At 40.2% G+C, this 27,873-nt stretch overlaps 2 protein-coding genes across 2 annotated transcripts; both read left to right on the top strand.

Annotated features, from left to right (window-relative positions):
- Positions 1-282: 282 nt before the first annotated feature.
- On the top strand, positions 283-14,662 carry LOC131243843 (serine/threonine-protein phosphatase PP1-like). Its single transcript, XM_058243452.1, has 4 exons — positions 283-701; positions 5,025-5,584; positions 5,661-5,883; positions 13,875-14,662. The coding sequence occupies exons 1-3, from the start codon at positions 503-505 to the stop codon at positions 5,847-5,849; spliced, it is 948 nt and encodes a 315-aa protein (XP_058099435.1). The 5' UTR covers positions 283-502; the 3' UTR covers positions 5,850-5,883; positions 13,875-14,662.
- Positions 14,663-18,915: 4,253 nt separating this feature from the next.
- LOC131244298 (mannose-specific lectin-like) lies at positions 18,916-19,458 on the top strand. Its single transcript, XM_058243932.1, has one exon. It carries the CDS (start codon positions 18,916-18,918, stop codon positions 19,456-19,458), a length of 543 nt encoding a protein of 180 aa, XP_058099915.1.
- Positions 19,459-27,873: the final 8,415 nt, after the last annotated feature.

Here is a 27,873-nt window from a genome sequence, read left to right as displayed (position 1 = left end):
TTTGCCCCCAACACACTGTATCCTCTTGTGTGGCCCACTTAATTTTTGGCTGCACCTTAATTTTAACATAATGTCCTAAAATGAGATCTAAAAACGGATAGACGGGTTGGATTTCTCACAAGCATCACAATCTCCCCCACGCAGAATACTAGTGCAGATACTACCTGCGAAAGGCTTTCGCAGGAAATCCGCGTCCCGGAGGACTAAGAGTCTCAGTGGTGTTTACGAAATATTCCCAAAAACGGAAGGGCATAGGTGATCCGATATAATATCGGCTCCTCCGCCACATCGAAGTTGCAGTCGTCTTTCATCCTCTTTCTGTCTCCGACCCCTACCCTTTCTCTCTCATTATTATAAGGGTTTATTTTTTTTCACGCGGAAACAAGAACAAGAAAGGAGCGGATAAGAGGAGAAAACCCTTCCCTTCTTCTCTCTAGGGTTTCTTTCATCTTCGATTCTCGGCCGTTGGGTCAGATCGAGAAATCGAGATAGAGGGAGATCGATGGCCGCGCAAGGGCGGGGGATCGACCTTGCCGTCTTGGACGATATCATCAACCGGCTCCTGGAGGTCCGATCCGTGAGGCCTGCTAAGCAGGTCCAACTCTCCGAGTCCGAGATCCGGCAGCTCTGCGTCTCCTCCAGAGAGATCTTCCTCCAGCAGCCCAATCTGCTGGAGCTCGAGGCCCCTATCAAGATCTGCGGTGAGGATCCCCTAAAACATCTAAAAGCACTTGGTGGGCCCCAACTGAGTTATGGAATGGCCTGAAATTTGGTGTGATCTCTCATCCAAGTGGGACACACACAATGGATGGGCCGGATGTCTGAACCACATCTCAGTGGGCCCTATAAACAATCAGGAATGTTTCAATGGGTGGGCATCCACTCTTAAATATCGTCTGTGGTGTGACTACCGAAGTCATGGAGTGGCCTGATTTTTAAGCCCATGGGTACCATGGAATATGATTGATGGCCGCTCCTCCCCCAACACACACACACGTTCTAAGTCCAATGGTGTGGGTAACTTCCAACCTGTTAAATTCTTGTGAAATTCAATCCTCCTTAATAGGTTGGCCTTGCCCATCATGAGGATCACCTAGTGCAAAAATCAGCCCTATCCACTCATCAAATGAGCCACACCTTACAAAATAATGTATATCCATGGATAAATAGCAAAATACAAATGTGGTCCACTTGATGAGTTGATAGGGCTGATTATTGCATGAATGCCACGAAGTGTTCCTCATGGTGGGGCCAATCTGTTGAAAGAATTGGATGTCCCATGCACTTAAGAAGCTAGAAGTTATCCGCTTTGTGGTCCAATCGGTTGGACTGGAGACCCTTTCATAAATGTACGTACATACATACTTATGTATGCATGGATGTATGGGTTGTAAAGAATCCTTTATGCTCTATTGTGGCATCACAAATCTGTTCTCCACAAAAGAGTCGGACATTTCATTTGCCTCCTTTACCAAAGCTCTTCTTGGGACTGTCCTTCACACCTTGTGCAGAGGATTACTTTATCTGTTTGATTAGTGGGAAAGAAAAGAAAATGCAATAATTATTTGCTGAGTGATTTCAATGGATTCCATTTTTAGGAGTCCTTGAATTCTCATATTTGTGAGATTATGGTCACCTGGTATCTTTTGATAGAGAATTTGACTATGGACAATACTAATGATTGCTACATGGAATCCATTATTTTCTTTGCTAACCATACATGGTGAAATGTCTCATCAAAAACGTCCCATCTTGAGAAGAGTGTTTGTTGACTACGGAAAATACTGATGAAATCCATTTTTTTCTTTGCTAACCAGACATGGTGAAATGTCCCATCATGAGAAGAGTGTTTGTTTCATATCTTTCCTATTTATTGAACAGGCCCTTAGTGAATCACTTTCCAAACGTTGTGAAAACTCTCCGAATCCTTACTTGCTGAATACTTCAGTGAATCGCGTGGAGTAGAATCTTTGATGTAACTTGATCAAATCGAAATTAGTACAAGGGGTTTAGGGGTGTACATGTCAGGTTTCGAGAGCAGAAAGTCAATACTAAACTTTCAAGCATTAGTTCCTCGTATAGGAATAAGGAAGAGGAAAAGATTGGGTTTGAAGCCCAGCAGTCCACTATTTGTGTATTCGTGAGCGCCCAACAATTCCATGCATCCATAGATGTTCAAGATGAGTCTTAGATGTGTTTTATATCTATACTTGCTCTTGACTTTCCATTTTTCATGCAATTGATTGGATGATTAGAATCGTATGATTGGAGTGAGTTTTAAGCCATGGCTTGTCAGCAAGCTCATGCTTGAGTGAATTGTCTGGATCAACGTGCCATGTGTCACAAAAGCTAAACGTTATTATTCTTTTACAAATTGAAGGCACTTCCATTTTGGTATTGGAGTCAGTTACGGTGGAAACATGGAAAATGACTTGTAATGTAATGCACGGTTTTGGTAATTGTTAAATGCTTAGGTGCAAGATCCTTTTAACGAGGTTCTGCTCCTGCTTCGAATCACGCTTCAGATTCTTGCCCCCTCTCTTGCTTCTTACCTATTTATACTTGTTTACATTTTGAAATAGACTCTTCCTCACTCTCGCACCTGAATTTATTGCTCTTTCGCTTCATGCTTTGTGTAAATAGTTAAAGCTGCCCTGCTTGTGGAGGATGCATCTTTTGTTCCTGCCTCATTGTAGGCTGCTTTTATCCATTGTCTTAATGAATAGTTGTATTATCTGTTTTCTCTAATAAAATTATTGTTATTGATAAAAAAGTAGCGCACATTCCTTGGCTACATGTTTGTCATCTATGACTTTTGGAATGCAGACATGGGTTTCAAAATGACTAGGATACTTTTAAGTGCATGCATTCTCTAGGTTTGGAAGCAACATGATTTCACCTTAACGCATTCAAATCTTTCATTCCCCTTCTAGGAGGCGATAAAAAGTGTACTTTGGATAAGTTACATATTGGTGGATCCATCTATCCATCCATCCATCCATCTATCTATCATCATCTAAGCCTTATCCTGACTAATTGGGTCAGCTACATGAATCTTGTTCCGCCATTCCATTCCATTGGTAACCATATCCTTAGTTAAGTCATATTGGTGGATTCATAATAAATAATGACTTAATTGTCGCTTCAAGTTGCACAATGGGAATGACTATACTATTATCGTCTAGCCTTTTTTCATGAATGCTTTCTGTCAAAATTATTCTTACTTATTACATTATATTCTTTGGATGATATGAGTAACAAACTTAGCATTATAAAATGGGAAGTCCTTTTGTTTTGGAATTGAAATTGGCTTTGGTAGAATTAGAACCCATCACTCAAATGGAGAATGACTTGTAATACTACACTGGGGTTTTTAAATCATTAAACACTACCATTTCTTTGTGCATCATCAGCTTTTGCTATGTCCATCATCCATGCTTTTTCTAGTATACAGATTGTAGTTTTTTTTGGCTGATCAGACTATTGGTTTCAAAATGAACAGAATGCACAAAATGAAAAGAGTACACCTCCTTTTTTCTTGATAAATAATCAGCCATCCTCAATTTGGACAAGGCTTCGATCAAATCCATATTGTACCATGCCATATGGATGGTTCAAAATTTCAAATTGTTGATTGGACCTAATATTCCATAATCAATCTTGGCCATCCATTTCATTAGTTCTTTTTGACCACCAATTTTATTAGCTCTTGATCATATGATGAGAATCATCTGACTGGTGTGATTTTGCTCGATGGCTCATGAATGAGTGCTGCTTTGATACTTGAATTGGAGTACCTGAATCAGATACTTGGGGTCCTTGGATAAGGGTAAGGGATCCCCCTTCTCCAGGATTTGATCTCTAAATCTGTTGGGATTCTCAAAATGGAAATCCTACTGATTGGGCAATAAAGTCAACTGGTGATATGATCAAAATATTTAACATGGGTAGTAACCAAGCCTAACCATACCATACCCTGAGAATTTGAATTTTGAGGATCTGCTGAACCTGATCCTTGCTGTATTCGTTTCTTACCCATACTCAGGTAACATGGGGTTGCCAAACCATATGGACAGTCCAGATCCAAAAGCTGAACTGTCATGAGCCCATATGGCCTATACTACTAAGAGTATTAGAGTTCATAGTTAGAGTGGCAATGGGTTGGGTAGCCTGCCCAACCCGATGAGCTCAACCAGGTTGTGGGCCAGGCTTGGACCTATTAGCTTGTCCCATGGACTAGGCTTGGGCCTGGCATGAATGGCCAAATTAATTTTGAGGTTGGGCTTGGGTTCAAGTCATTTTAGCCTGACTCAACCCAACTTTTTATAAACACGTGTTTGCTAGAAATATGCCATTCTAATCCTTAGGCAACCATCTATCTTGAATGCAAATTGTTGGTTTCATTCTGCTAAAATAATTATTTTTTTATGTGTGCATGGCCCACTTGATAAACGGATAGATTAGAAAAATTCAAGGGGGAAATAGGGATTTTATCAATTTTCAGGTCGGGCCAGGTTGTGTTGTGCCTGGGCCCAACCTTTTGGTTTGGGCTCGGGCCTTCTGTGCTAGGCCCATGCGATGCGTAGGCCTTGGGTCTTAATTGTTGGCTCAGGCCTGGGCCTAGCTTGGGCCAGCCCAAAACACGGCCCATTGCCACCCCTATTTATAGTGCTCTGGTAGTACCAATCGTTTCTCTTAATCACATACCCCACAATACGATGCTTGATTTTGATAAAAGAGAAACAATATAAGACTTTATTGATTCTGTGGTAAGTCAAGCTGAGCTTGTGGGAAGACTCGATCATGTCTCAAACATGCTCAAGTTATTACTGAACCTGATCTGCTTGATATTTTAACTTTAGCTGGCCAAGTGTTCCTGAACTTTCTTTTTGGATCCTTTCTAGGTTTCTATATCACCTCAAAAATAATTGGTTGGTTTGCTTTCTGCATGCATTGTTATTCTTCTCTGGAAACAGAGCTTCTAACTTTGAATTTCTTTCCCTTTTTCGCTTATGATTTTTCAGGTGACATTCATGGGCAATATAGTGATCTTTTAAGGCTTTTTGAATATGGAGGCTTACCTCCTCAGGCCAATTATTTATTTTTAGGAGATTATGTGGATCGGGGGAAGCAGAGCTTGGAAACAATATGCCTACTTCTGGCGTATAAAATCAAATACCCAGAGAATTTTTTTCTTCTTAGAGGAAATCACGAAAGTGCTTCTATAAATCGGATATATGGATTTTATGATGAATGTAAACGCCGGTTCAATGTGAGAATATGGAAAGTCTTCACTGATTGCTTTAACTGCCTCCCTGTGGCTGCTGTGATAGATGACAAAATATTATGCATGCATGGTGGTCTCTCCCCAGATCTGACAAACTTGGATCAGATAAAAAACTTACCTCGTCCAGTCGAGGTCCCGGACACTGGTTTGCTTTGCGACTTACTTTGGTCAGATCCCAGTAGAGATGTTCAAGGATGGGGAATGAATGATAGAGGAGTGTCATATACCTTTGGTCCTGATAAGGTGTCAGAATTCTTACTAAGGCATGATCTGGATCTTGTCTGCCGCGCCCATCAGGTTATTAGCTTTCAAATATCTACGGCTTGTTCAATATGATCTTCACTGTTGGATTGAGATGTTTCTGTGATTCCAGGTCGTGGAGGATGGGTACGAGTTCTTTGCTGATAGAAAGCTCGTCACAATATTCTCAGCCCCCAACTACTGCGGTGAATTTGACAATGCTGGTGCAATGATGAGTGTTGATGAAAGCTTAATGTGCTCATTCCAAATTCTCAAGCCAGCAGAGAAGAAACCTAGATTCATTATGTCAACTAAAATATGATGATGTTGAAGCCTGGATTACTTGTGTCTTTAAGGTTAGTTCCATCTCAACTCTCGTGTTTCATGATCTTTTTACCTTGATGTTGCTGCTTGGTGGTCTTCGTAACTTCAACATGGACATTGATGTTTGTGTCAGATGTGTGCACAAGTTGTCAGACACTCAGGAAAACCTAACATTCTGACATGTCCATACAGATATATAATGATATTTGAGTTGGATTATTATTATTTAATTAGAGTTAATAAATGCATAAGATATAAAAATGTATTTAATTTTAGTTAATAAATGCATACGATATAAAAATGTATATATGTTACTAGAAATTTATTCAAACCGTATAAATATGCTAAAATGCAAGAAAACATCAAACATGTTGTTGTCTCATTGTTACATTCTTGATGATGCTTCTTTGGTAGGTATGGGAATGAATGATCCACTACTTGCTTTTATTTTAAAATTTTTTTTAGATATAGAGAAGTGGAATTTTTTCTTTTTAGGCCATATTACTATGTGCTCTGATGTCTAACTATGGCGAGAGCTAATCACGTTGACATTCCCGGCTATGTATATTTTCATAACGGTAATGGTGGGCGTAACAGCCTTTTGCCCTTGTAAAGGGCAATTTTTTTTTTGAAGAAAAAAATTAAAAAAAGTTAAAAAATCTGAAATATTGAGAGGATTCCAAATATGTATTCTTTTATGATTTTGAACATGTTTATGATGGTGTAACAATCCACTCTTTGGTAAGAATGCTCTCTTGGCCTGTTTGATTGTTGGCCAAATTTCATGCAAGTCATGACACTTATCCCATTAATGCATATCCCTAAGCATTTAAGAGGATGTATTCTTTTGTGGTTTTGAACATCTTTATGATGGTGCAACAATCCACTCTTAGGTAAGAATTTTGTCTTGGCTCGTCTAAGGATTTTATTACTCGACAGGCTTAGATTGACACCAAATTGGCCCAAAGTTCATGCAATTCATGACACTCATCCCACTAATGTACATCCCTAAGCATTTGACATCATTCCCCCAAAGAAATTTTAAGAAAAATATTAAAATTAAATTCGAATGAATAATGTCGGTTGTTTGGGGGAACCCACTCGAATGCCCCCAAATTGGCCCCAAATTCATGTAGTCTATGGGCCTATGGCACACATCTCACTAATGCATGTCCTTAAGCATTTAACATCATTCTCCCAAGTAATTATAAGAAAAATTAAAATTGAATTCGGATGAATAGTGTCATTGATTTGGGGGACCACTAAAATGCCTCCAAATCAGCTCCAAATTCATGCAATTTATGACACTTATACCACTAATGCATATCCTTAAGCGTTTGACATCATCTCCCCTAAAGAAGTGTCAAGGACAAGAGTATGACATTGACAATATACTCCTCATCCTTGGAATGTCCAATCATCTCTAGTCCATTGGTCAGTTCAAGCATTTTCATCACATGCTCTCTGACTGATGTGCCTTCCTCAAGTTTCATGGAGTACAATTGCCTCTCGAGGGCCTGGGCACTAGCATTCACTTGGGCATCGAACATACCCTTAAGGTGTAGATATATGTTTCTAGACTTTTATCATGTTCTACACTTGGTTGAGGAGGACATAAGAGATGGAAGCCAATATATACCTTGGCTATCTCATTGTCTCTTTCCCATTTGACAAACTTGAAAAAGATCACCACGGGCTCATCATCGAATTCTGGGCTTGGTTTAGGTGGAGAAGGTTCGTGTATGACAGACATACAATAATTGATCTAGCATGAATACCAACTCGAGCTTCCAGGACTAGTTTCCTGGTGAGGTTCTCTGAGGCTGAGCTAGCAATCTCAGAAATCGTGTTTAATATCGTCATATTTGTGACCACGGACCTTAAATTTTAGTGTTCTTTCGTCTTGTGCCAGGGAATGTAACTTTTTAGTCACACAGACACGGTAGCCCATCCTGTTGTGTCTGCAGCACGACTAATGGCTCCCATTGTATGGAGCAGCCAAGGGTAACATAACCATAGCCTCATTCCATCTACAGACTGACATCCCATGTAGCGCATGTCCCAGGGCATGTGTTTGCCAATACAACACCCTACATGGGCTCAGGAATAATCTCACAACATCAATAGGCATGTAACATAATCAAATGCCAAACTACAAGGTGTTTGTTTGGGCCGTGTTGTTCTCTCTCGTGCATTGCGTTGTACATCCACGTATGTGACCAGGCGTCTTTGACATTCCGGAGGCTTTAGGACACAACTCTCATCAACAACTGTGAGATTATCACGCCAGGCTCTAACATGATCCGCGAGCCATCATCCATGTATGATAAGGAGGCTGATATAAGAAAAGTACATTATCGGGCCTCTCACTACTTTAGCTAGAACCTTAAATGTGATTAGCTCATCTAACTTTTGGTATCCATCGAGTTTTAGCCTGATCCAATCTCTAACAAATGAGATCCTTCCCTAAAGGATCCAATGGTCCAGAATCTACCCTTGGACAAATCTGATCATCAAAGGTCAGATCTCTATGATCCAAAGGCATCCTCACATGGAATAACAATTTCTTGTGGATTTTGAGGCCAGGGGGCTACAACCGTACAACAACGGTCCATCACTAAAGGTTCGTCGGAGAGAGATAAAAACAGGTCAATCTACTCTTTAGGAAATATCCATGGCAAAACCTAACTAGAATTTATCATATTCTAATTACAATAAATTAAGACCTATAAAATGGCAATAGCCAATAGGATAAGGAGAGAGGAGGAGGGAAGCATGGAAACCAACTCAAAAGAGGAAAACGAAAAGGGGTTACTTGCGTGTGAAGGAAATGAGGAGTTACCATTGGAAGGACTCTATGGACTTTATAGAGGATCAATTCGACTCCTTAATCCTCTGGCTAAGAAGTCTTATTCATCATGTGTGCTCGATTGGATTCAAGTACCTATTAGTTTTAGGGAAGCGGTAGATTGCCAGAGTTGGTGTTCTGGAAAACAATTCGTGCCCTAATTCATTGGCCATGTGGATGTGATTGGGCGGATCTCGTCCGTTGATCTTGATGACCATGAGTCCTAGTTGGACATGTGATGTATCCCGTAGGCATATTTAGAGTTACATTCATCTTACATCTATTGGGTCATGTGAGGAGTACACGGTACATCTTCTGGTCCTAGGGAACTTGAGATTGAACACAGTGGTCATAGATCGGGGAGAGTTGTGTTTCATGGAGATCTCAGTATTGCCATATACCAATCAAACTCAAGGATCTATTTTATAAGACAACTATAAGACCGATCGTGTTGTATGGAATGGAATGCTGGGAGGTTAAAGAGCAACATGCTTGTAGGATGATTGTGGCTGAGATGAGGATGCTGAGATATGGATCAGTGACAAAACAAGGAAGGATAGAATTAGAAATGAACTCATTCAAGGGGAACTTAGATGTTGCACCAATAGGTAAATAAGATGATGAAATTAGAGTCTAGATGGTTTCACTATGTGCAATGGAGTTCAAGAATTGTGCTGGTCGGAATGATTGAGTTAATTCAAATTGACGGCTATAAATGGGCAATGGGAAGGGACGAAAGGGTGTCTGGGGAGGTAGTAAGAAAAGAATTGATGACCTGCGATTTAACCAAGTATATACTCGATAGTGGAATGGTGGAATAGGATCTGTGTAGCCAACCCCAAATAGTTGGGATGAGGGTTAGATGATGATGATTTTGATGATAGAAGAGATTAACATGATAAGGAAACTACCACGGTGAAACCGAATCTGTTGGAGATAAGTGGACGAATGCTGAAGACTATCACATGTAGAGGCATTGCGATATTCCTAATTCTAATATGGAATTGGTTTTTGGATCTACAATCCCAAGTGACCCAACTGTACATACCCTCTTTGCCTGCCCCATTCCCAACAGCCGAGGACAGCAATGCACCTTTCGAAATAAAATAAAATATAAAGAAGCCAAGGACAGCAATGCCAAGTCAGTGAATGAGGTGGACGCCATGGTGGAGAAATGAATAACTGCAAATCTAAAAAGTGATTCAAATTCAAATCATTTTTGGAGATCATTTGATTTCAAATGAATTCATTATAATCTTTGTACTTCCAGATGTTCCCCTACAGCAATATGTATCCTGCTGGAAGTTTGCAAGAAACATTGTGGGTTGTTACATGAGATATCACATGTAAGAAGTTAATAAATCTTCTTCGTGCATTGATTCAACCTGAGATGATATATTCCTGAGAAGAATCTCCTGATTATATTGACTCAAGTGACGAGATTTTCACTATCCTCCTTTAATTGCATAGGGGGCTGATGTGGTGCAGGCCCTAGTCACGTCTGAATCTGATCCATTTGAGGTGATCAAACTTTAGATCAGTTCCCTTAACCCTTTAGTAATTTTAGTCTTGAAAAGATGTAATTGTTTGCTAATTCTTTGGTCTTTGACATGGAGGAAAAGCAAGCCAGAGTGGTGTTAGAGGGAGAGGGATCATATCATCCATGCCATCTATTAGTGTAGGCTGATGGATAGGAGACATTGAAGGACACAAAGGGCTTGAGTTAATTATGACATGGAAAAGACCAAGGAGAATGTAAGGTAGAAAGCAGGGAATTAGAAGAGATGGATAGGGGACTTTGAACATCTCCACTAGGGTTGGTTGATAACAAAACCGGCTCCAACACTGCATGCTTCATTTTGATATTAAGATCAATTGGATAGGAAATCATGTCTTAGATGGTAAAGCAGAGCTTAGCCCACAAAGCTGGTCCTAGTGTCTGGGAGCTGGATGCACTATTATCGACCTAGGGAATTTCCTATACAATAATGGGGCGTTAAAAGAAAAACAATGCTCTCTGTCGGCTTGACTGCTGAATGTCAACCAAATGGGTCCTAATCAAACACGACAAAACACCAGAATCTAACCCACCCACCCACCCACCCCCCAATTTTATGTGTGTTTTTTTTTTTTTTAATAATACATATACACAATGGTCTGTCAGACCATTCTTCAATAAGAATGCTGTCTGTCAGCTTGGCCTGCTGAAGTAAACACATATCAAGCATGCTTTGGTTGATCAGGGTCCATTACACTGAACACACAAAAAGAAGAAAAACAATATGAAAAAGCGACGTTTAATCCCTTCTGATTCTTCCAGAAACAGTCCATTCCACTTTGACTCGTCATATCTGACTCAAATTGCGATACAGTTGTATAGAAATCATTTTGTTGAACCATGGTATAATTATCCACTTCTTGGGACAAGGTTGTCAGATTTGGTGATAAAAAATAAAAGAATAGGAGGGGCAAGAGATGATGAAATTCAGTACTTAGTGAGTTATGAGAAGGGTAAGGCTGTAACAATGGCTGATTCACCCCCTTTTGAGATATCCTGGAAATGGGGATTTGTCTGTTCTTTTAGAAAAGTTCGATTAATGTGGGGATGGGAAGATTGGGAGAGGAATCCAGAGGTGAAAAACACCAAGACAAAAAAACTGAGTTGCGACAATATACCACATAAAAATAAAATAAAAGAAGAAGAAGAGGAGGAAGCAAAGAGGGGAAAACTGAGGATAATGGCAGAAAGGGGTAAATCTTAAGAAAAAAGCTGAAGTGGTAGTTATCATGGAAACAACTAGAGATTAAGGGGTAGTGCTAGGATTGAATGTGTTGAAGATGGTTTCTGCTGGATGCTCTCATCAGTGTACGACTGATAGAAAGGAAAGATGGCAGATACTTTTGGGAGGAGTAGGTGACTATTTGAAACCCATGAGCTGATCACTTTGCCTTTGGTTGGCGATGTTCACATGGTCGAATCAACACTACGTTGGAAGGGTTTGCTGTGTTCTTTGGCCGATCGATTTGCCTCTGGGGTTGTACCTGTTGGAATGGTTGGATGTCATACACACACTGGCATGTGCCCCACAATGCTCAACTCCACTGTATGTACATACACATGCACGTATGTATGGGGAAAGGTACTATGAGGTTGACCACATGAGAGCTTACCACGAAGTCGAGCTCTGTGGGCCCCACTGTGTGTGTCCCACTTGGATAAGGGGTCACACCAAAATTTAGGCCATTCCAAAAGTTAGTTTGGTTTTATGCCAGGGAGTTTGGGAGAGGAGGAATGATCTCCACACAGACTCTATTGACTTTTAGAAAGCTTACAATAGGGTTCCTAGAGAGTAATTTGGTGGGAGGTGGGAAAGAAAAGAGTTTCAATAGGATATATCGACATAATTAAGGATACATATGAGGGAGGCAGTGACAAATGTGAAGACCATTAGTAGAGAGAAGTGACGCTGAATTACTGTAGGCTTGCACTCTGCCGAATTACTGTAGGCTTGCACTAAGGGCCATCATTGAGCACTAACCTTTTTGCATTGGTTATGGATGAATTAATGAGGCATTTGCAGGAAGAGATCCTATGGTGTATGTTGTCTGCGGATGGCATAGTTTTGATTGACAAGATGAGGGAGGGCATAAACATGAAGAAGTTTCCCAAAATCAATCGGACTAAAAGAGAGTACAATATGCAATTTGTTAACAATATGAGTGGGAATGAGGAATTAGTTAAAGATGCTGACCAAGCAGTTTCCCAAAATATCTTTCAAAGAAAAAAAAGAAGTTTCCCAAAATGACCACTTCTGTTATTTTGGGTCAATAATTCACGCTAGTAGAGATTGAGAAGGATGTTACCCATAGAATTCAAGCAGGGTGGAAGAAATGGAGATTTGCCTCTGGAGTTTTATGTGATCTTCGTGTGCCACTCAAACCGAAAGGGAAATTTTAGAGGATGGCTATAAGACGAGCTGTGCTTTATGGGACAGAATGTTGGGCAGTCAGAGGAACAACATGTTCATAGGATTAGTGTAGCTGAAATGAGTATGTTGAGATGGATGAATTGGAAGATATGGAAAGATAGAAGTAGATGTGAATGCATTAGAGGGAATTTAGGAGTTGCACCAATAGGTAATATGATGAGGGTTTGATAAAATGGAAAATAAACTCTGAAAATTAAGTGCTGAAGTGTAATTTTGAAGTAATTTTAGTCAAAAGTGAAAAGAAATTTTAATGCACCACCACTTTCAGCATTCAGTCTTCGGCCTTAAGTGAAGGGAGGGGATCTGAAAAAAATGCTTATTTTCAGTGAAAATTAATTTAGGCACTTGATAATTTGGATTTGCCAAATGATTTGAATCCATATAAAATCACTGAAAATATCAGATTTCAGTGATATGTGCTGAAAATAAGTTTTATCACAGATGGTTTGGTCATGTGCAATGGAGACCAAGACCTACAGCGGTTCAAGCGAGTGGGTACAAGTTGAAGGCTCTAAAAGGGTAAGGGGAAGGCCTAAAAGGACGTTGGTGGAAGTAGTAAGAAAAGATTTCATGACCTATGGTCTAACTGAAGTTATGGCCTTGTTAGAGTGGAATGGCGGAAAAGGATTCATGTATCCGACTCCAACTGGTTGGGGATAAGACTTTGATGATGAGGATGGTGATGGTTGGCCCTGCAGTAACTCATTGATTGCAATCACCCTATTTAATAAACTATTAGATAGTGTGCTCGATTGTAATTAACCAATGTATTAGTCTATTCAGTCTATTCCATTGTGCATGTGGGAGTTTCGTGTTGTCATTGTCAGTCCTCAGCCTGGATTAAGGAGGATTGCGTTAGGTTGGCTGCCAGTGTGAAACTTATGCCTTAACTTTCATCATGAATCCAAAGCAGAACAGGATTCATGTAGTCGACCCTAATTAGTTGGGACACAAGGCTTAGATGATGAAGAATGATGGTTAGTTCCACATTGCCCCAGTGAATAACGAATCCTTAGTTGTGATTGTGTTTGTTTTAAGTTGGACGTAACATTCTAATATTTTTGATTTCATAAAAAATATCATAATAATGTGGCTTGATTACTGTAATCCGGGTCATTTGTATATACTAGGAGGATCATATTTTTGGGATCTGATTGGTGGTGCCATCGTTTTTCTTTTGTTGCAGTAATCATTCCTCTTTAGCCCATTTTGGAGGAGAGACACAAGCATCCGAGCTTTGATGTGCGGAGCTGAACATGCGTGCACTACGTCATCATCATCATCCATCTCAGTAGAATAATTATTCTGTGAAAATATCTAGGGATCTCTGGAAGAAGTTTGCTGCTCCCCATGCACCTGATCAGATGCACCTTTGCACACTAAAGGCATGCTGGGACAACCGAACGATGCATGAGGTTGGCCCTCGCTGCTGATGACATGACACGAAGATCCGGTTGGCCCCACTCATCAGGAGTGCAACGTGTGTATTCTGATTTTGGACAATTGTGGTATTTTGAACTGTGCATTTTTTCCCACACAGGTGCGGCCCCTCAGATGAGAGGATCAGCTAGATTTTTTGTACCGGGTTACCTGCATTGTGGCACCCACACCATGCACAGTTCATATCTCCCATGCATGCGCTTGGTTGGCACATGGGCCTGATGTTAAGGTGCAGTGGAGGCTAGCAAACCATGTTTCCGGAATATAAGGGTGTTTAGAGGCGACCATGATGTTTGACTTGGATTTTCAACCGAGGAGAAAAAAAGAGGTAAAAATAGTGTCCATGTACATAAATTGGTCTTTGTAACTGATCATGGATAAGTAGGGGCTTCAGACAGCAGAAAATAGCATTGTTCACGCCTCGGAAAATGAATATCGTCATGGTCAAATCTCAAAAACGCCCTCAGCAACTTTGGCTTTTGCGTTTGAAACCTTGCAATTTTAGCGTGTGTGAGTAAATATCGAAGCTTGTTCGTGGCGTGATTGTTTAGCAGTTATTAATTGGCCAAACTTTTAAAAACCTGAGAAGGTCATCCGGAAATACATGATGCTGCAAGTGGGCCTTCCATCCATTTTGTCTGTTTGGGCTGTGCCACCATGGTTTGGTGATGGTGAATCTCTTCATCATTTGATTCTAGCCATCAAAATTTCGATCTAAAGTGGGTGGTGGTTGAAAGGAATAAAAGAAAACAAATGTAGGCACCTCCTGTGGTGTGCAACAAGGAAATATCCTGCTAATCTGTTGGTTACGTTTCTGGCCTGCCGCCATCTATGATTGGTGGCAACAAGACCTTTATCTGTACCACAGCGACGTTGACTGCGTGCCAAATAGTGTGGATGGCATGGCTAGATGTTGCAACCTGAGAGACATTACGAGGGCATTTCGAATGGGTGGGCGTTTCAGTTATTGATGTGGTGGGCCCTTATTTCTGCCCCAAAGGCCACAGGAGTAGATTAAACTGGCAGGGCAGACATTTGTTCTGATTGGCTTTTCCTTGTTTGGGGATGCCCCAATCCCCCTCCGACTTCTGTTCTGATGGGCCCTTCCAAACTGCATGATGGAAGAGGATGAAGCAACAGTTTATATTTCATAGAAAAAATGCTGAAGATTGGATGGCTAGGATCTTCCTAGTCTGGGACATTTGGGGGCATAGTCAATGGACTGGATCTCTAATTGATGGGTCCTGACTAATACGAGTCCTGACTTAAGGATTGGGAGTTAAAATCGGGCTGATTTGAAATATCGAGAAGAGATATTTGGCATTAATTAGCGTGAAATGCCTTCATTTAGCTCTTTTATAGAGTCGCCCTGTTCCAAAGTATACATGGCATGTTAATGATATCTCCGAAGCAATTTAATTATTTGCTAAATGATCCAAACCATTCAAACATTGGCCATTTAAATGGACGATTAAAAAGTGATGGAAAGTCATTTGTTTGTGATCCTTACATTTATGGCCCACTCAAGGCTTGAAATTTCCTTACTTTTGGCCCAATTATATATTTCAATAAGCTTGTTACTATTATTCTGTCAAATATCAACAGGTCTCCTTGACATTATCAACAGGTCGATCATTCTGTTAAATACCAACAGGCGTCTCCTTGACGTTATCAACAGGTCGATCATTCTGTCAAATATCGACAGGTCTCTTTGACATCATCAACAGGTCCGATGGCAAATAAACATTATGAAAATCTTAGGATGGGTTCTTTGGAATTTTTAATGGTGAGACACTCAAACATCACTGTTTCCTGTGGTGTGGTCCATCTGATATCTGGATCTGCTTGATATTTGGGACCACATCCTTAAATGGGCCAGAGAAAGGGATGGATGGTGCCGATATTCAACAGATCATTAAGGTGGGTCCCATGGTAAGGGTAACACCCACTTGATCCCCTTCCGTAGGGGTGTCAATGGGCCAATCTCGGGCCTAAAAAATCAGAATTTTGAATAGGGCCGGCCCGACGGCCCAGCCTTAAACGGATCAAAATCTGGGCTGGGACCTACCTCAGGCCCGGCCAGTTGACAGCCTACTAGGAACGGACAGGGGCTCTGAGGAGCACCGCGATGTATGGGTCACACTGTCCATCTATTTTGCCCTATCATTTTAAGGTATAAGCTAAAAATGAGGCACATCCAAGGTTCAAATGAAACACACAAGAGGAAGAAGTGGTCATAATGATACCACTGTTCAAACCTTCATAGGCCCGCTGTGATGTTTAATTGCCATCCAGCCCGTTCATAAGGCCACGTGGACCTGGATGAAGGGAAAACACAAATATCAACTTCATCCAAAACTTCTGTGGCCCCAAAAAAGTTTTTCAATGGTATTTGTTTAATCCTCACTGTGTGGCCCAATTGAGCATTGGAACTGCCTCATTTTTGTGCCTAAAACCTAAAATGATATGGAAAACTGGATGAACAGTGTTGATAAAACCCATAGGTCACAGTGGTCCCTCAGATCCCCTGTACGTTCCAAAGCTAGGGACAGGCAGGCTGCGAGGCTTCCATGCGGTTGGATCCCTGATTGTGGGGTCCACCTTCATATATGTTCCTTACATCCACGCTGTCCATCCTTTTTTACAGCTCATTGTAGGTCACGTTAAAAAATGAAGTAGATTAAAAGTCCCAGATAGACCACACCACAGAAACAGTGGTGTGAATGTGTGATTGACTGTTAAAAACTTCCCGTGGGACGCAAAAGTTTTGTACCAAACTGATATTTTTGTCACCACTTCATCTAGGTTCTTGTGAGCTTATCAACAAGTTGGATGGAAAATAAAAATTCGAGTGGCCCTATGAAGTTTTTAACGGTGGGTATTCAATCACCCCTGCTTCCTGTGGTGTGGTTCACCTAAGACTTGGATCTGCTTCAGTTTTGGATCATGACCTAACGTGAGCTGTCAAAACGGATGGATGGCCTTAATAAGGCACATAAATCTTGGTGGGTCCCTCATGTATACACAAAAGCTTCATAAACCGACAACTACACCGTCAGCGTGCATAATACTACGTCGATGTTACCGCCCATGTTGAGATGTGAAATCCATTCGTCTGTCAGGTTTTGTTTTCCGCGTTACGCCCGAAGTTTTAAAAAAACAAGAAACAACAAAAAAAAAAAAGGCTAAATTATTATGAAATGTATCGTAACGTATTATATATTCAAGAAAAAAGAAAAAAAAAGGCTAAATTATTATGAAATGTTTCGTAAGGTATTATATGTTCTCTTTTTTATTCGAATTTTTTATTTTAATTGAGTAATACGTGTTAAAGTGCTGCTGTAATAAAAAATCCTTAAACTGGTCAATCTTGCGTATGCGGGCACAAGACACAGAATTTATTCGTGAGGGCTAATTCTTATCCTTGCACAAATCACTTTTATAGGGAGCGCATTAATCAGTAGTTGAGAGGACTCTGGATCTTAGTGTAGTGTCCGATGTATTTATGTTGGTGTGCAGAGGCATCAATAGTTCAGTCAAGATAAAAATCCTTTTAGTTAGTTAGACTCTGACATACCCTTGCAATCATACAAGCACAACCCATCTAGGCTCTCTGTCAAACAACTGGCTGAATTAAGGGTAAGCTAAATTATTAAGGCATGTTTGGTCTGTCGAATAGAATGGTATTGAATTGCATTAAATGGGATTAACATCATTATTGCACAATGATTCCATATCTGAAAATATCATGGCATTTTAGCCGTCCAATCCTATGATTGGGAGAAAATTCTTGCTACAGAAGAACACTCGATTAAACCAAATCTTATTTGGTATATCATGTAATTGTAATAAACAAACCAAATTCACAACAAATTAACATCATTCACTTGTACAACTATATAATTAGAATGTCAAATGTAAACAACATATATGGATGAATGCATGCATCAATGTGGGGCCAGTGTAGTGAATTTCAAAATCCATGGACCAAATACAATTCCATGGGAACAAATGCATTTCCACAAATGCATCAATGTGGGGCCCACAGCGATGTTTGTAGGAAATCTCACCCGTCCATCCTTTTTTCGAGCTCATTTTAGTATATGTGACTAAAAGTAAGATAGATCCAAAACTCAAATGTGCCACAGGAGAGAAAACAGTGGGGATTTAGTGACAGTGTTGAAACATTTGTATTACCACAAAAGTTTTGTATCGGTCTAAGTTTTTGGTGTTTTCAATTAATCCCAGTGAAAATGACCTTATAAAGGGTTTGAATGGTATATAAACATCAAGGTGGAGCCTAGGGAGGTTTCAATGGCAAGCATTCCTTTCTCTAGTGTTTCATCTCATATGGCCCGCTTGAGTTTTGGATCCTCTTCAAAGTGTTTTTTTTTTTTTTCCACACACTCACACTGTAGTGGGATTTCACTGCCTATGGGTACTCGAACCCTTGACGGGGTGTTGAAACTCTTGAGAGCCTACCACCGGAGCAAGAGTAAGGACTTAGATCCTCCTGGCATAGTTGTACATGATATGGACTACCTGACTTTTAGATCATGATGATTATTATGATCTAAGGTTAACATCAGAGGATCACCTAACGAACAGAGTGGATTTGTGCTTTAAATAATGGTGGGCCCTTAATATATATATAAAGTTGTAGTAAAAAAAATTTATTCTAAAAAAGTTGCCGACGAACCAGCCTCATGGCTCAGAAGTCCTCATCTCCATCTATAAATAGAGAGGCTAGCTGAGACAACCATAGGCAACTTGGCTAAGATATTCCAATGGCAATTCCAGTAGTGCTTATCATCTTTCTGGCATGCATCTCCACCATTCTCACGCCTCCATGCACAGCTGATAGTGTAATGTACCCAGGCAACCGTCTTCTGGTGGGCCAATCAATGACTTCCGGCGACTACGCGTTCACAATGGAAAAAGATTGCAATCTAGTGCTGTATGACAATCGCCGTCTGATATGGCAGAGTGGAACCAGAGGCAAAGGCAGTGGTTGCTATGCTACACTATTAGGATATGGCGAGTTTGTAATAAATGACTACACGGATCAGCGCGTTTGGAGCAGCAATACCAAGCTTACAAATGAAAACTGTATCCTAATCCTCCAGCGTGACCGGAATGTCGTGATGTACTGTGGTTCTGTTTGGTCAAGTAACACCTACATCCCACAAGGACCCAAGGCACTTGGACGCAAGATGGGAAGAGGGAACGGTGGTGATGATTTTCATCAGGCATTCGTGTTAGTGAACTCCGAGAAAGAATTGCAGCCGGGATCCATGATTACTGAGGTAATTAATGAGGGATTTAAGTGATTTCCTTATGAGGGTTATTTGGGAAGAATAATAGCCTTAATGGCTTAATTAGTATTATTACTGTTGTTGTTGTTGCCGCTGTTGTGGTCTTTGTTGTTGTTGTTGTTGTTGTTTTTACCGTGTGGTATCTCATATCTCTGAGTTTTATGTTTACAGTCTAATGTTTGTGTCTTGAGATGATGGTTGGGATAGGCATATGCTTTTTATTCGACAAGACTATAAGATCTTAGGTACCTTTACAGGCGGCCATCTGAGCTATTCATCAGATGGGTCCTACAGATGAGCTGGTCATCATCAGGCAGGTAGTCCACATTCGACATGAACTCTTTTGGATAGCCTGATAAGTGGATCTGATTATTTATTTTGGCAGGTCATTCATTGTTGGGCTCACTTGATGCATGGGTCACCGAAAGCTAAGAAAGGAGTTGGGTAACCTTGCCCCCTCCCCGTCCATCCTGACCCTCGTTTCCTTCCTTGCCTATCGATTCTCCGCTGGGTAGTCTCAGTTGCCTCCTTCCAGCATCTCCATCCCTGCCACGGCCTCTTTCCTTTTTCTAGCTTTGTTCTTTCCTTTAGGTATATGATAGTCGGCCTGTTTTTTGTTTTTGTTATTGGTGACCCCGTCCGAATCGATGTACATTTGTCTCATTAATGCAATGCTGGTGGCAAATGCCCACCTTCTCAAAAAAGAAAAGGAAAAAAAAAAAAAAAGAAAGAGGAAGAAAGAAGCCTTGTTAACACGTATAACCACCTGTGGGCTGAAAAGGACGTGGATTTCTATAAGCCAGAGATGGACGGTCCTGGCAGGGGATCTGTGAGGCCACTGTCATGTATGTATTTTATCCACACAGTACATCCATTTTGAAAGATTATGTTTTTGAAGGAGCCCAGAAAGAAGACAGATAAAAGTCTTGAGTGGACCACACAACAGGAAGCAGTGGTGACAATGACCAACGTATGGTCCACCGTTGTGTGTATTTGCCATCCAATCCTTTCATATGGCCAGACAGACATGGTGAAGGCAATATTTAGGGGACGAACTCTGCCTTTACACATTAAGCGAGTGGCTAAATAAGCAGCCAATTTCATCAAATCTCAGTTATAAACCACATATCGGCCTATCTTTGTGCTTGAGATTATAGTTGTTCAATTTGAATTGAGTTGCAAATCCAATTCTGACATGCTTGCATTTCAACTGCCGAAAACCGATCACCAACAACACTGGGGCATGCCAATGGCAGAACAGCAAAAGATTATTATGTCCAACACACCGGGCATACCAATAACAGAACAACAAAAGAGTATCATGTCCAACACACCCACGAAGCACCACTTCATTAAAAAATAAAAAATTATAAAGAGATTTTTCCTACTGTGCCACTCACTTATGAGCCAGGCACCATACTAAACCCTCCCATACTTAGTTTCCAAAAATACTCCCCTGTTGTACGGACTCACATTTACTGGACCAAAATGCCCCTGCTTTTATTAAAAATGTTAATTTTGAAAGCTGGGGTTCCATATAGCTACGAATTATAACCGTAGCCATTGGATATCTCAATATTTGGAGGCCAAGGTTTCCTATCTCTACGGATTATAACCGTAGCTATTGAAAAGGTGCACGGTCAACAACAATGAATTTATTTATTTATCATTATTTTTTTAATCACATGGAGAACTTTATTCTAACTGCATTTTTCTTTATTACATATTTATATAAATATGTATATATAAGCATATAAAATTTTTTTGTCTCTTTTTATTCATTTCTTTCTTTATTTATTTAACAAGCATATCTCCTAAATTAGAATGAGTTACTTGATGTACCATATATGATTTTGGGGTAGGAGAAGCTACTTTAGCCAACCAACCTATTTATTTTTCAAGATTCCATCAGGTCGATGGTCAAAAATCCATTCCATTCACTTCGCAGTCAATTTCAATCAGTTCTTATTCAATTTCATTCACTTCGCGGTCAATTTCAATCGGTTCGTAGTGAATTTAATTTCATAAACTTCGTGGTCAATTTCATTCAGTTCGCGGTCAATTTCATTCACTTTGCAGTCAATTTCAATTAGTTCGCGATGAATTTCATTAACTTCATGGTCAATTTCACTCACTTCGCGGTTAATTTCGTTCACTTTGCGGTGAATTCTATTAACTTCCATTCATTTCCCGGTGAATTGCATTCACTTTGTGGTCAATTCCATGCATTTCATGGTGAATTCTATTCACTTTGCGGTTGATTTCATTCATTTTGCGGTCAATTCCATTCACTTCCTTCATTTCATGGTCAAATTCCTTCACTTTGCGGTCAATTCCATTCACTTCACGGTCAATTCCATGCATTTTGTGGTCAATTCTATTCACTTCATGGTCAATTCCATGGATTTTGTGGTCAATTCCATTCACTTCCATTCATTTCGCGGTCAATTCCATTCACTTCATTGTTAATTTCATGCATTTTGCGGTGAATTCTATTCACTTCACGGTCAATTCCATGCATTTAACGGTCAATTCCATTCAATTTGTGGTGAATTGCATTCACTTCGCGGTCAATTCCATGCATTTCGCGGTGAATTCCATTCACTTCGCAGTCAATTCCATTCATTTCGTGGTGAATTCCATTCACTTTCTTTACTGCATGGTTAAATTCCTTCACTTCGCGGTCAATTCCATTCACTTCACGCTCAATTCCATGTATTTCACGGTCAATTCCATTCACTTCGTGGTCAATTTGTTTACTTCACGGTCAATTGCCTTCATTTCACAGTCAATTCCATGCATTTTACAGTGAATTCCATTTACTTCCTTCACTTTACGGTCAAATTCCTTCACTTCACAGGGAATTCCATTCACTTCCTTTACTTCACGGTCAAATTCCTTCATTTTGCAGTCAATTACATTTACTTCACGGTCAATTCCTTGCATTTCGCAGTTAATTCCATTCACTCCATTCACTTCATGGTCAATTCCGTGCATTTTGCGGTCAATTCCATTCACTTCATAGTTAATTCCATGCATTTCGCGGTCAATTCCATTCACTCCATTCACTTCGCGGTCAATTCGATTTACTTCACGGTGATTTGCCTTCATTTTGCGGTCAATTCCATGCATTTTGCAGTGAATTCCATTCACTTCGCGGTCAATTTCATTCATTTCGTGGTCAATTCCATTCACTTCCTTCACTTCACGGTCAAATTCCGTCACTTCGCGGTCAATTCCATTCACTTCACGGTCAATTCCATACATTTCACGGTCAATTCCATTCACTTCGCGGTCAATTCGATTTACTTTGCTGTGAATTGCCTTCATTTTGCGGTTAATTCCATGCATTTCGTAGTGAATTCCATTCACTTCGCGGTCAATTCCATTCATTTCGCGGTCAAATTCCTTCACTTTGCGGTCAATTTTATTTACTTCACAGTCAATTCCATGCATTTCGTGGTGAATTCTCTTTACTTCGCAATGAATTCTGATGAGGGTCAAATATTGCATATTAGACCCCGATTATTACCTGATTTTACGTACATGATAATGCTTAATGAAATATTTTAATCGTGTTTTTGTTATAGGGTGTAATCAGGAGCGTTGACTGAAAAAGAGTACTAAAAGCATGGATTTGACACTCTGAAGTCATCAGAGCAGGGGACAGATTTCAGAGGACCAAGATTGACAGATTTATACGCCAGGGATCCAAGAAAATCAAGCCATTCACGTTAAAGAGGCCCGAAATTGGTGCAGAATGCAAGATCACATGGTTCCCACTATACGATTGGCTCAAAACTTCATACATGGCCTGAGGGCCATAAATTAACCGTACACGTAAAATTTCAGCAATTGGATATCTCGAGAAGTGGCCCAATGGCCATATTAGCCCCTTAATTCATTAAGTAGGGCCCACCTGCTGTCTGGATATGCCTCAACTTTGGATTCAACACCTTAAATGGAGATACCAATTAAATGGATGGATTAAATTTCTCAAGAACATCGCAGTGGACCCCACCCGAATAGAGTGTGCATAGTGCACAAGTGTACTAGCCGTGCACGGCAAATGCAGGGACGGTTTGACTGTCTTTGACCGAAAAAACAAGGAAAGAAGGAAATTTCCCTTTTCCTTCGTAACGGACGGACTGCGTCCGCTTTGCGGATGCTAGTGGGCCACCTTAATGGCCCGTACGGATGATCCAATCCGTCCATCTTGTAGAGCGGCTTGAAAATTTCAAAACTATGCTGATATTTTTCACCCATGCATACACATGTGTGCGGTATAGAGGCCGCAAACAGGCTGCCCTACAACGTTTCCAATTGATTTTAGTGTGATTTCTTCTCTGAGACGCATTAATGGACGTTCAGAACCAATCATGCTTGACCGAAATTTTGTCCCTAATCTAATGGACGGGGTGAATTTCCCGAAAACACCTATGTGGGGCCCACCGATCACGACAGCGCTGGACGTGCGAAAGCTTACGTACGCCCGGAAAGTTTTGGCCCACCATCTTTGATCATATGGAAGATCTGAACCGTCCATCATGTAGAGCACTCAAAAAATTCCTAAGAGACGGTATTTATTTAGAAATTGAGCGAGGAAAGTGGCAAGTTTGAAGGCAGCCAATTTTCCTACGAAAAGGCTTTCGCTGTGCATGTGCAGCTGCTGCGACAGCTCTCCACTGCCCCTGGCAACTATAAAAGGAGTTTTTGGAGGGCAGAAAAGGGAGAGCAAATCCAGAGCTAAGGAGAGGAGAAAGAAGAAAGAGAAGAAAGAGAAGAGAGAGAGGGAGGAAGAAAGAAGAGAGAGAATGATGTTTTTCGTTTATCAATCTTGTTTTTCTTTCTTTGTAGTTGATTTTATGAGTTGCTAATTACTTAGCTAGGGCTGAGATGAAGCCCCTAATTTGAATGACTATTGTTTATTGTTGATTTCATCTGAATTGATTGATTTGTTTCTATCTCTAGTGTGCTTACATGAAAACTCCGTGCTACTCCATTCTATGAGCTTAACCAAAGTCTAGATATGGATATTGCTTGGAATCTTATTCTAGGTGCCTATGTCTGATCATGAACAGGTTTCCTATAGAGAAAGAAATATGAATTACATCTCCTCATGCTTGACCATAGATGGAAAGATGTGATCCTTATGCTTTAAGAGATTATACATTCTGTGTGCCCGACCAAGGACATAGAGTGTGCTTTATTTATAAATATATATTAATCTGAATTACGGTGAATCAACAAGTAAAACAAAGGTTAGGATAATTAAGGGTGGATTCGAAAGTCCTAATCTTCTCCTTTATTGAATTTTTCTTATTGTTCTCAGTTATTTTTCATAGATTTGTGATAATTTACTTAATAGTTCGCTAAACCTTTTGTTGGATTAATTAAGAAGAGTTGTAAATTTCGAATTGTGACAACCAGTCTTCATTCATTTCGTGGTCAATTCCATTCACTTCCTTCATTTCATGGTCAAATTCCTTCACTTTGCGGTCAATTCCATTCACTTCACGGTCAATTCCATGCGTTTTGCGGTGAATTCTATTCACTTTGTGGTCAATTCCATGGATTTTGTGGTCAATTCCATTCACTTTACTGTCAATTCCATGCATTTTGCGGTGAATTCTATTCACTTCATGGTCAATTCCATGCATTTCACGGTCAATTATATTCAATTTGTGGTGAATTGCCTTCACTTCGCGGTCAATTCCATGAATTTCTCGGTGAATTCCATTCACTTTGTAGTCAATTCCATTCATTTTATGGTGAATTCCATTCACTTTCTTCACTTCATGGTTAAATTCCTTCACTTCGCGGTCAATTCCATTCACTTCACGCTCAATTCCATGTATTTCACGGTCAATTCCATTCACTTAATTCACTTCGCGGTCAATTCGTTTACTTCGCGGTCAATTGCCTTTATTTCGCGGTCAATTCCATGCATTTTGCAGTGAATTCCATTCACTTCGCGGTCAATTCCATTTACTTCATTCACTTTACGGTCAAATTCCTTCACTTCGCGGGGAATTCCATCACTTCCTTTACTTCACGGTCAAATTCCTTCATTTCGCGGTCAATTGCATTCACTTAACGGTCAATTCCCTGCATTTCGCAGTTAATTCCATTCACTCCATTCACTTCATGGTCAATTCCATGCATTTTGCGGTCAATTCCATTCACTTCACAGTTAATTCCATGCATTTCGCGGTCAATTCCATTCACTTCGCGGTCAATTTGATTTACTTCACGGTGATTTGCCTTCATTTTGCGGTCAATTCCATGCATTTTGCAGTGAATTCCATTCACTTTGCGGTCAATTCCATTCATTTCGCGGTCAATTCCATTTACTTCCTTCACTTCACGGTCAAATTCCTTCACTTCGCAGTCAATTCCATTCACTTCACGGTCAATTCCATACATTTCACGGTCAATTCCATTCACTTCGCGGTCAATTTGATTTCTTCGCTATGAATTGTCTTCATTTCGCGGTCAATTCCATGCATTTCGTAGTGAATTCCATTCACTTTGCGGTCAATTCCATTTATTTCGCGGTCAAATTCCTTCACTTCGTGGTCAATTCCATTCACTTTACGGTCAATTCCATGCATTTCGCGGTGAATTCCCTTCACTTCGCAATGAATTCCATTCACTTCCTTTACTTCACGGTCAAATTCCTTCATTTTGCGGTCAATTCCATTCACTTCACGGTCAATTCCATGCATTTCGCGGTCAATTCTATTCACTTCGCGATCAATTCAATTTACTTCGCAGTGAATTGCCTTCATTTCGCGGTCAATTCCATGCATTTCGTAGTGAATTCCATTGACTTCATGGTCAATTCTATTCACTTCATGGTCAATTCCATGAAATTGACCGTGAAGTGAATGAAATTGATCGCAAAGTGAATGAAGTAACTGAAATTGAAGTCATCAGCCTCATCACATAACCATTGTGAAAATAAAAGCATTAACAGAGAGAACATTAAAAAGTGGTGATTGAACGGTGACCTTTAAAAGCTTCCTATGGTCCACTGTAATGTTTATTTATCATCTAACCTGTTGATTAGGTCATACAAACTTGGTGAAGGGAAGACACAAATATCAGCTTCTTAAGAAGTTTTTAATGGTAGATGTTCAAACACCACTGTTTCCTATGGTGTGGTCCATTTGAGATTTGGATCTACCTCATTTTTGGAATCATAGGCTAATATGCGCTCACAAGATGGATGGACAGAATGGATAAAACACATACATCATGTGGGCCTACGGAGCTTTTTTTTTAAAAACACATCTCAAAAATAGTAATTTTCTTTCCCCCGCCACGAGCCCTGTGGCTGGTGATCGATGCTCTATGGCCCCACCATGATATATGTGTTTCATCCATTCCGTTCATCCATTTTTAAAGATCATTTTAGTGCATGATCCAAAACATGAGAGAGATATAAATCTCAGGGTGGACCACACCACATGAAAACAATAGTTATTGGATATCCACCATTAAAATCCTTCTAAGGCCTACTGTACTATTTATTTGACATCTAATTTGTTGATTAGATCATATAGGCCCAAATGAAAGGAAAAAACAAAAATTAGCTTGATCTAAAACTTTTATGGCCCCCAAAATGTTTTTAATGGTCGATACTCATTCAAAACTGTTCCCGTAATGTGGCCCATTTGAGATTGAGATATATCTCATCTTTGGTCTCATACCTTAAAATGATCTTTAAAAATATATAGATGACATGGATGAAACAAATACATAATGGTGGGGCCCACGAAGCACCGACCACCAGCCATTGGCTAGGGTCAAGGGGAGTAGCCAATCAATTTTCGGGTGGCAGTTCCGCGGTCTGGTGATACTACCACTGCCCGCTGGACAGTCCAGGCGGCACTGCCGTCAGGTCGGAGGTAGTGCCGCGTCTGTGGAAGGAGGAAGCGGATTGGTTGGTGTACCAACTATATATTTGGTGTATTGATGTCAGCAAGTTTTGTGGGTCTAATCATGAGGTATGTGTTATATCCAAACCGTCCATCCATTTGGCAAGCTCGTATTAAAGCTTGAGATGAAAAATAAGACAGATCTAACTATCACGTGGACCACACTGTAAACAACAGTGGGGATTGAATGTCTACCATTGAAACCCTTTTAGGGGGTCACAGAAGTTTTGGCTCAATATATAATTTGTTCTTCCTCTTCATCCAGGTCTTTGTGACCTTATGAATAGATTAGATGGAAAATAAACATTATGGTGGGCCCTACGAAATTTTTAACGGTGAAAATCAATATCCCCACTGCTATGCGGTGTGGTCCAGTTGATCTTTGGATATGATTTTTTTTTTTTTTTGGATAATGCTCTGAAATGATCTCGAAATATGGATGAACACTGTGGATATAACAAATACATAACTGTGAGGCCTATTCATA

Source organism: Magnolia sinica, chromosome 4 (genome assembly GCF_029962835.1).
Source record: "Magnolia sinica isolate HGM2019 chromosome 4, MsV1, whole genome shotgun sequence".
NCBI classification, from domain to species: domain Eukaryota; kingdom Viridiplantae; phylum Streptophyta; class Magnoliopsida; order Magnoliales; family Magnoliaceae; genus Magnolia; species Magnolia sinica.
This window is presented reverse-complemented; position numbering and strand designations above follow the sequence as displayed.

Excerpts from the sequence above, each read along its gene's own strand:
- LOC131244298 (XM_058243932.1), top strand. The coding sequence starts at position 18,916 with ATGGCAATTCCAGTAGTGCTTATCATCTTTCTGGCATGCATCTCCACC.
- LOC131243843 (XM_058243452.1), top strand. The coding sequence starts at position 503 with ATGGCCGCGCAAGGGCGGGGGATCGACCTTGCCGTCTTGGACGATATC. Across the intron at positions 702-5,024 it reads GGCCCCTATCAAGATCTGCG|GTGACATTCATGGGCAATAT; the intron begins GTGAGGATCCCC and ends ATGATTTTTCAG. Across the intron at positions 5,585-5,660 it reads TTGTCTGCCGCGCCCATCAG|GTCGTGGAGGATGGGTACGA; the intron begins GTTATTAGCTTT and ends CTGTGATTCCAG.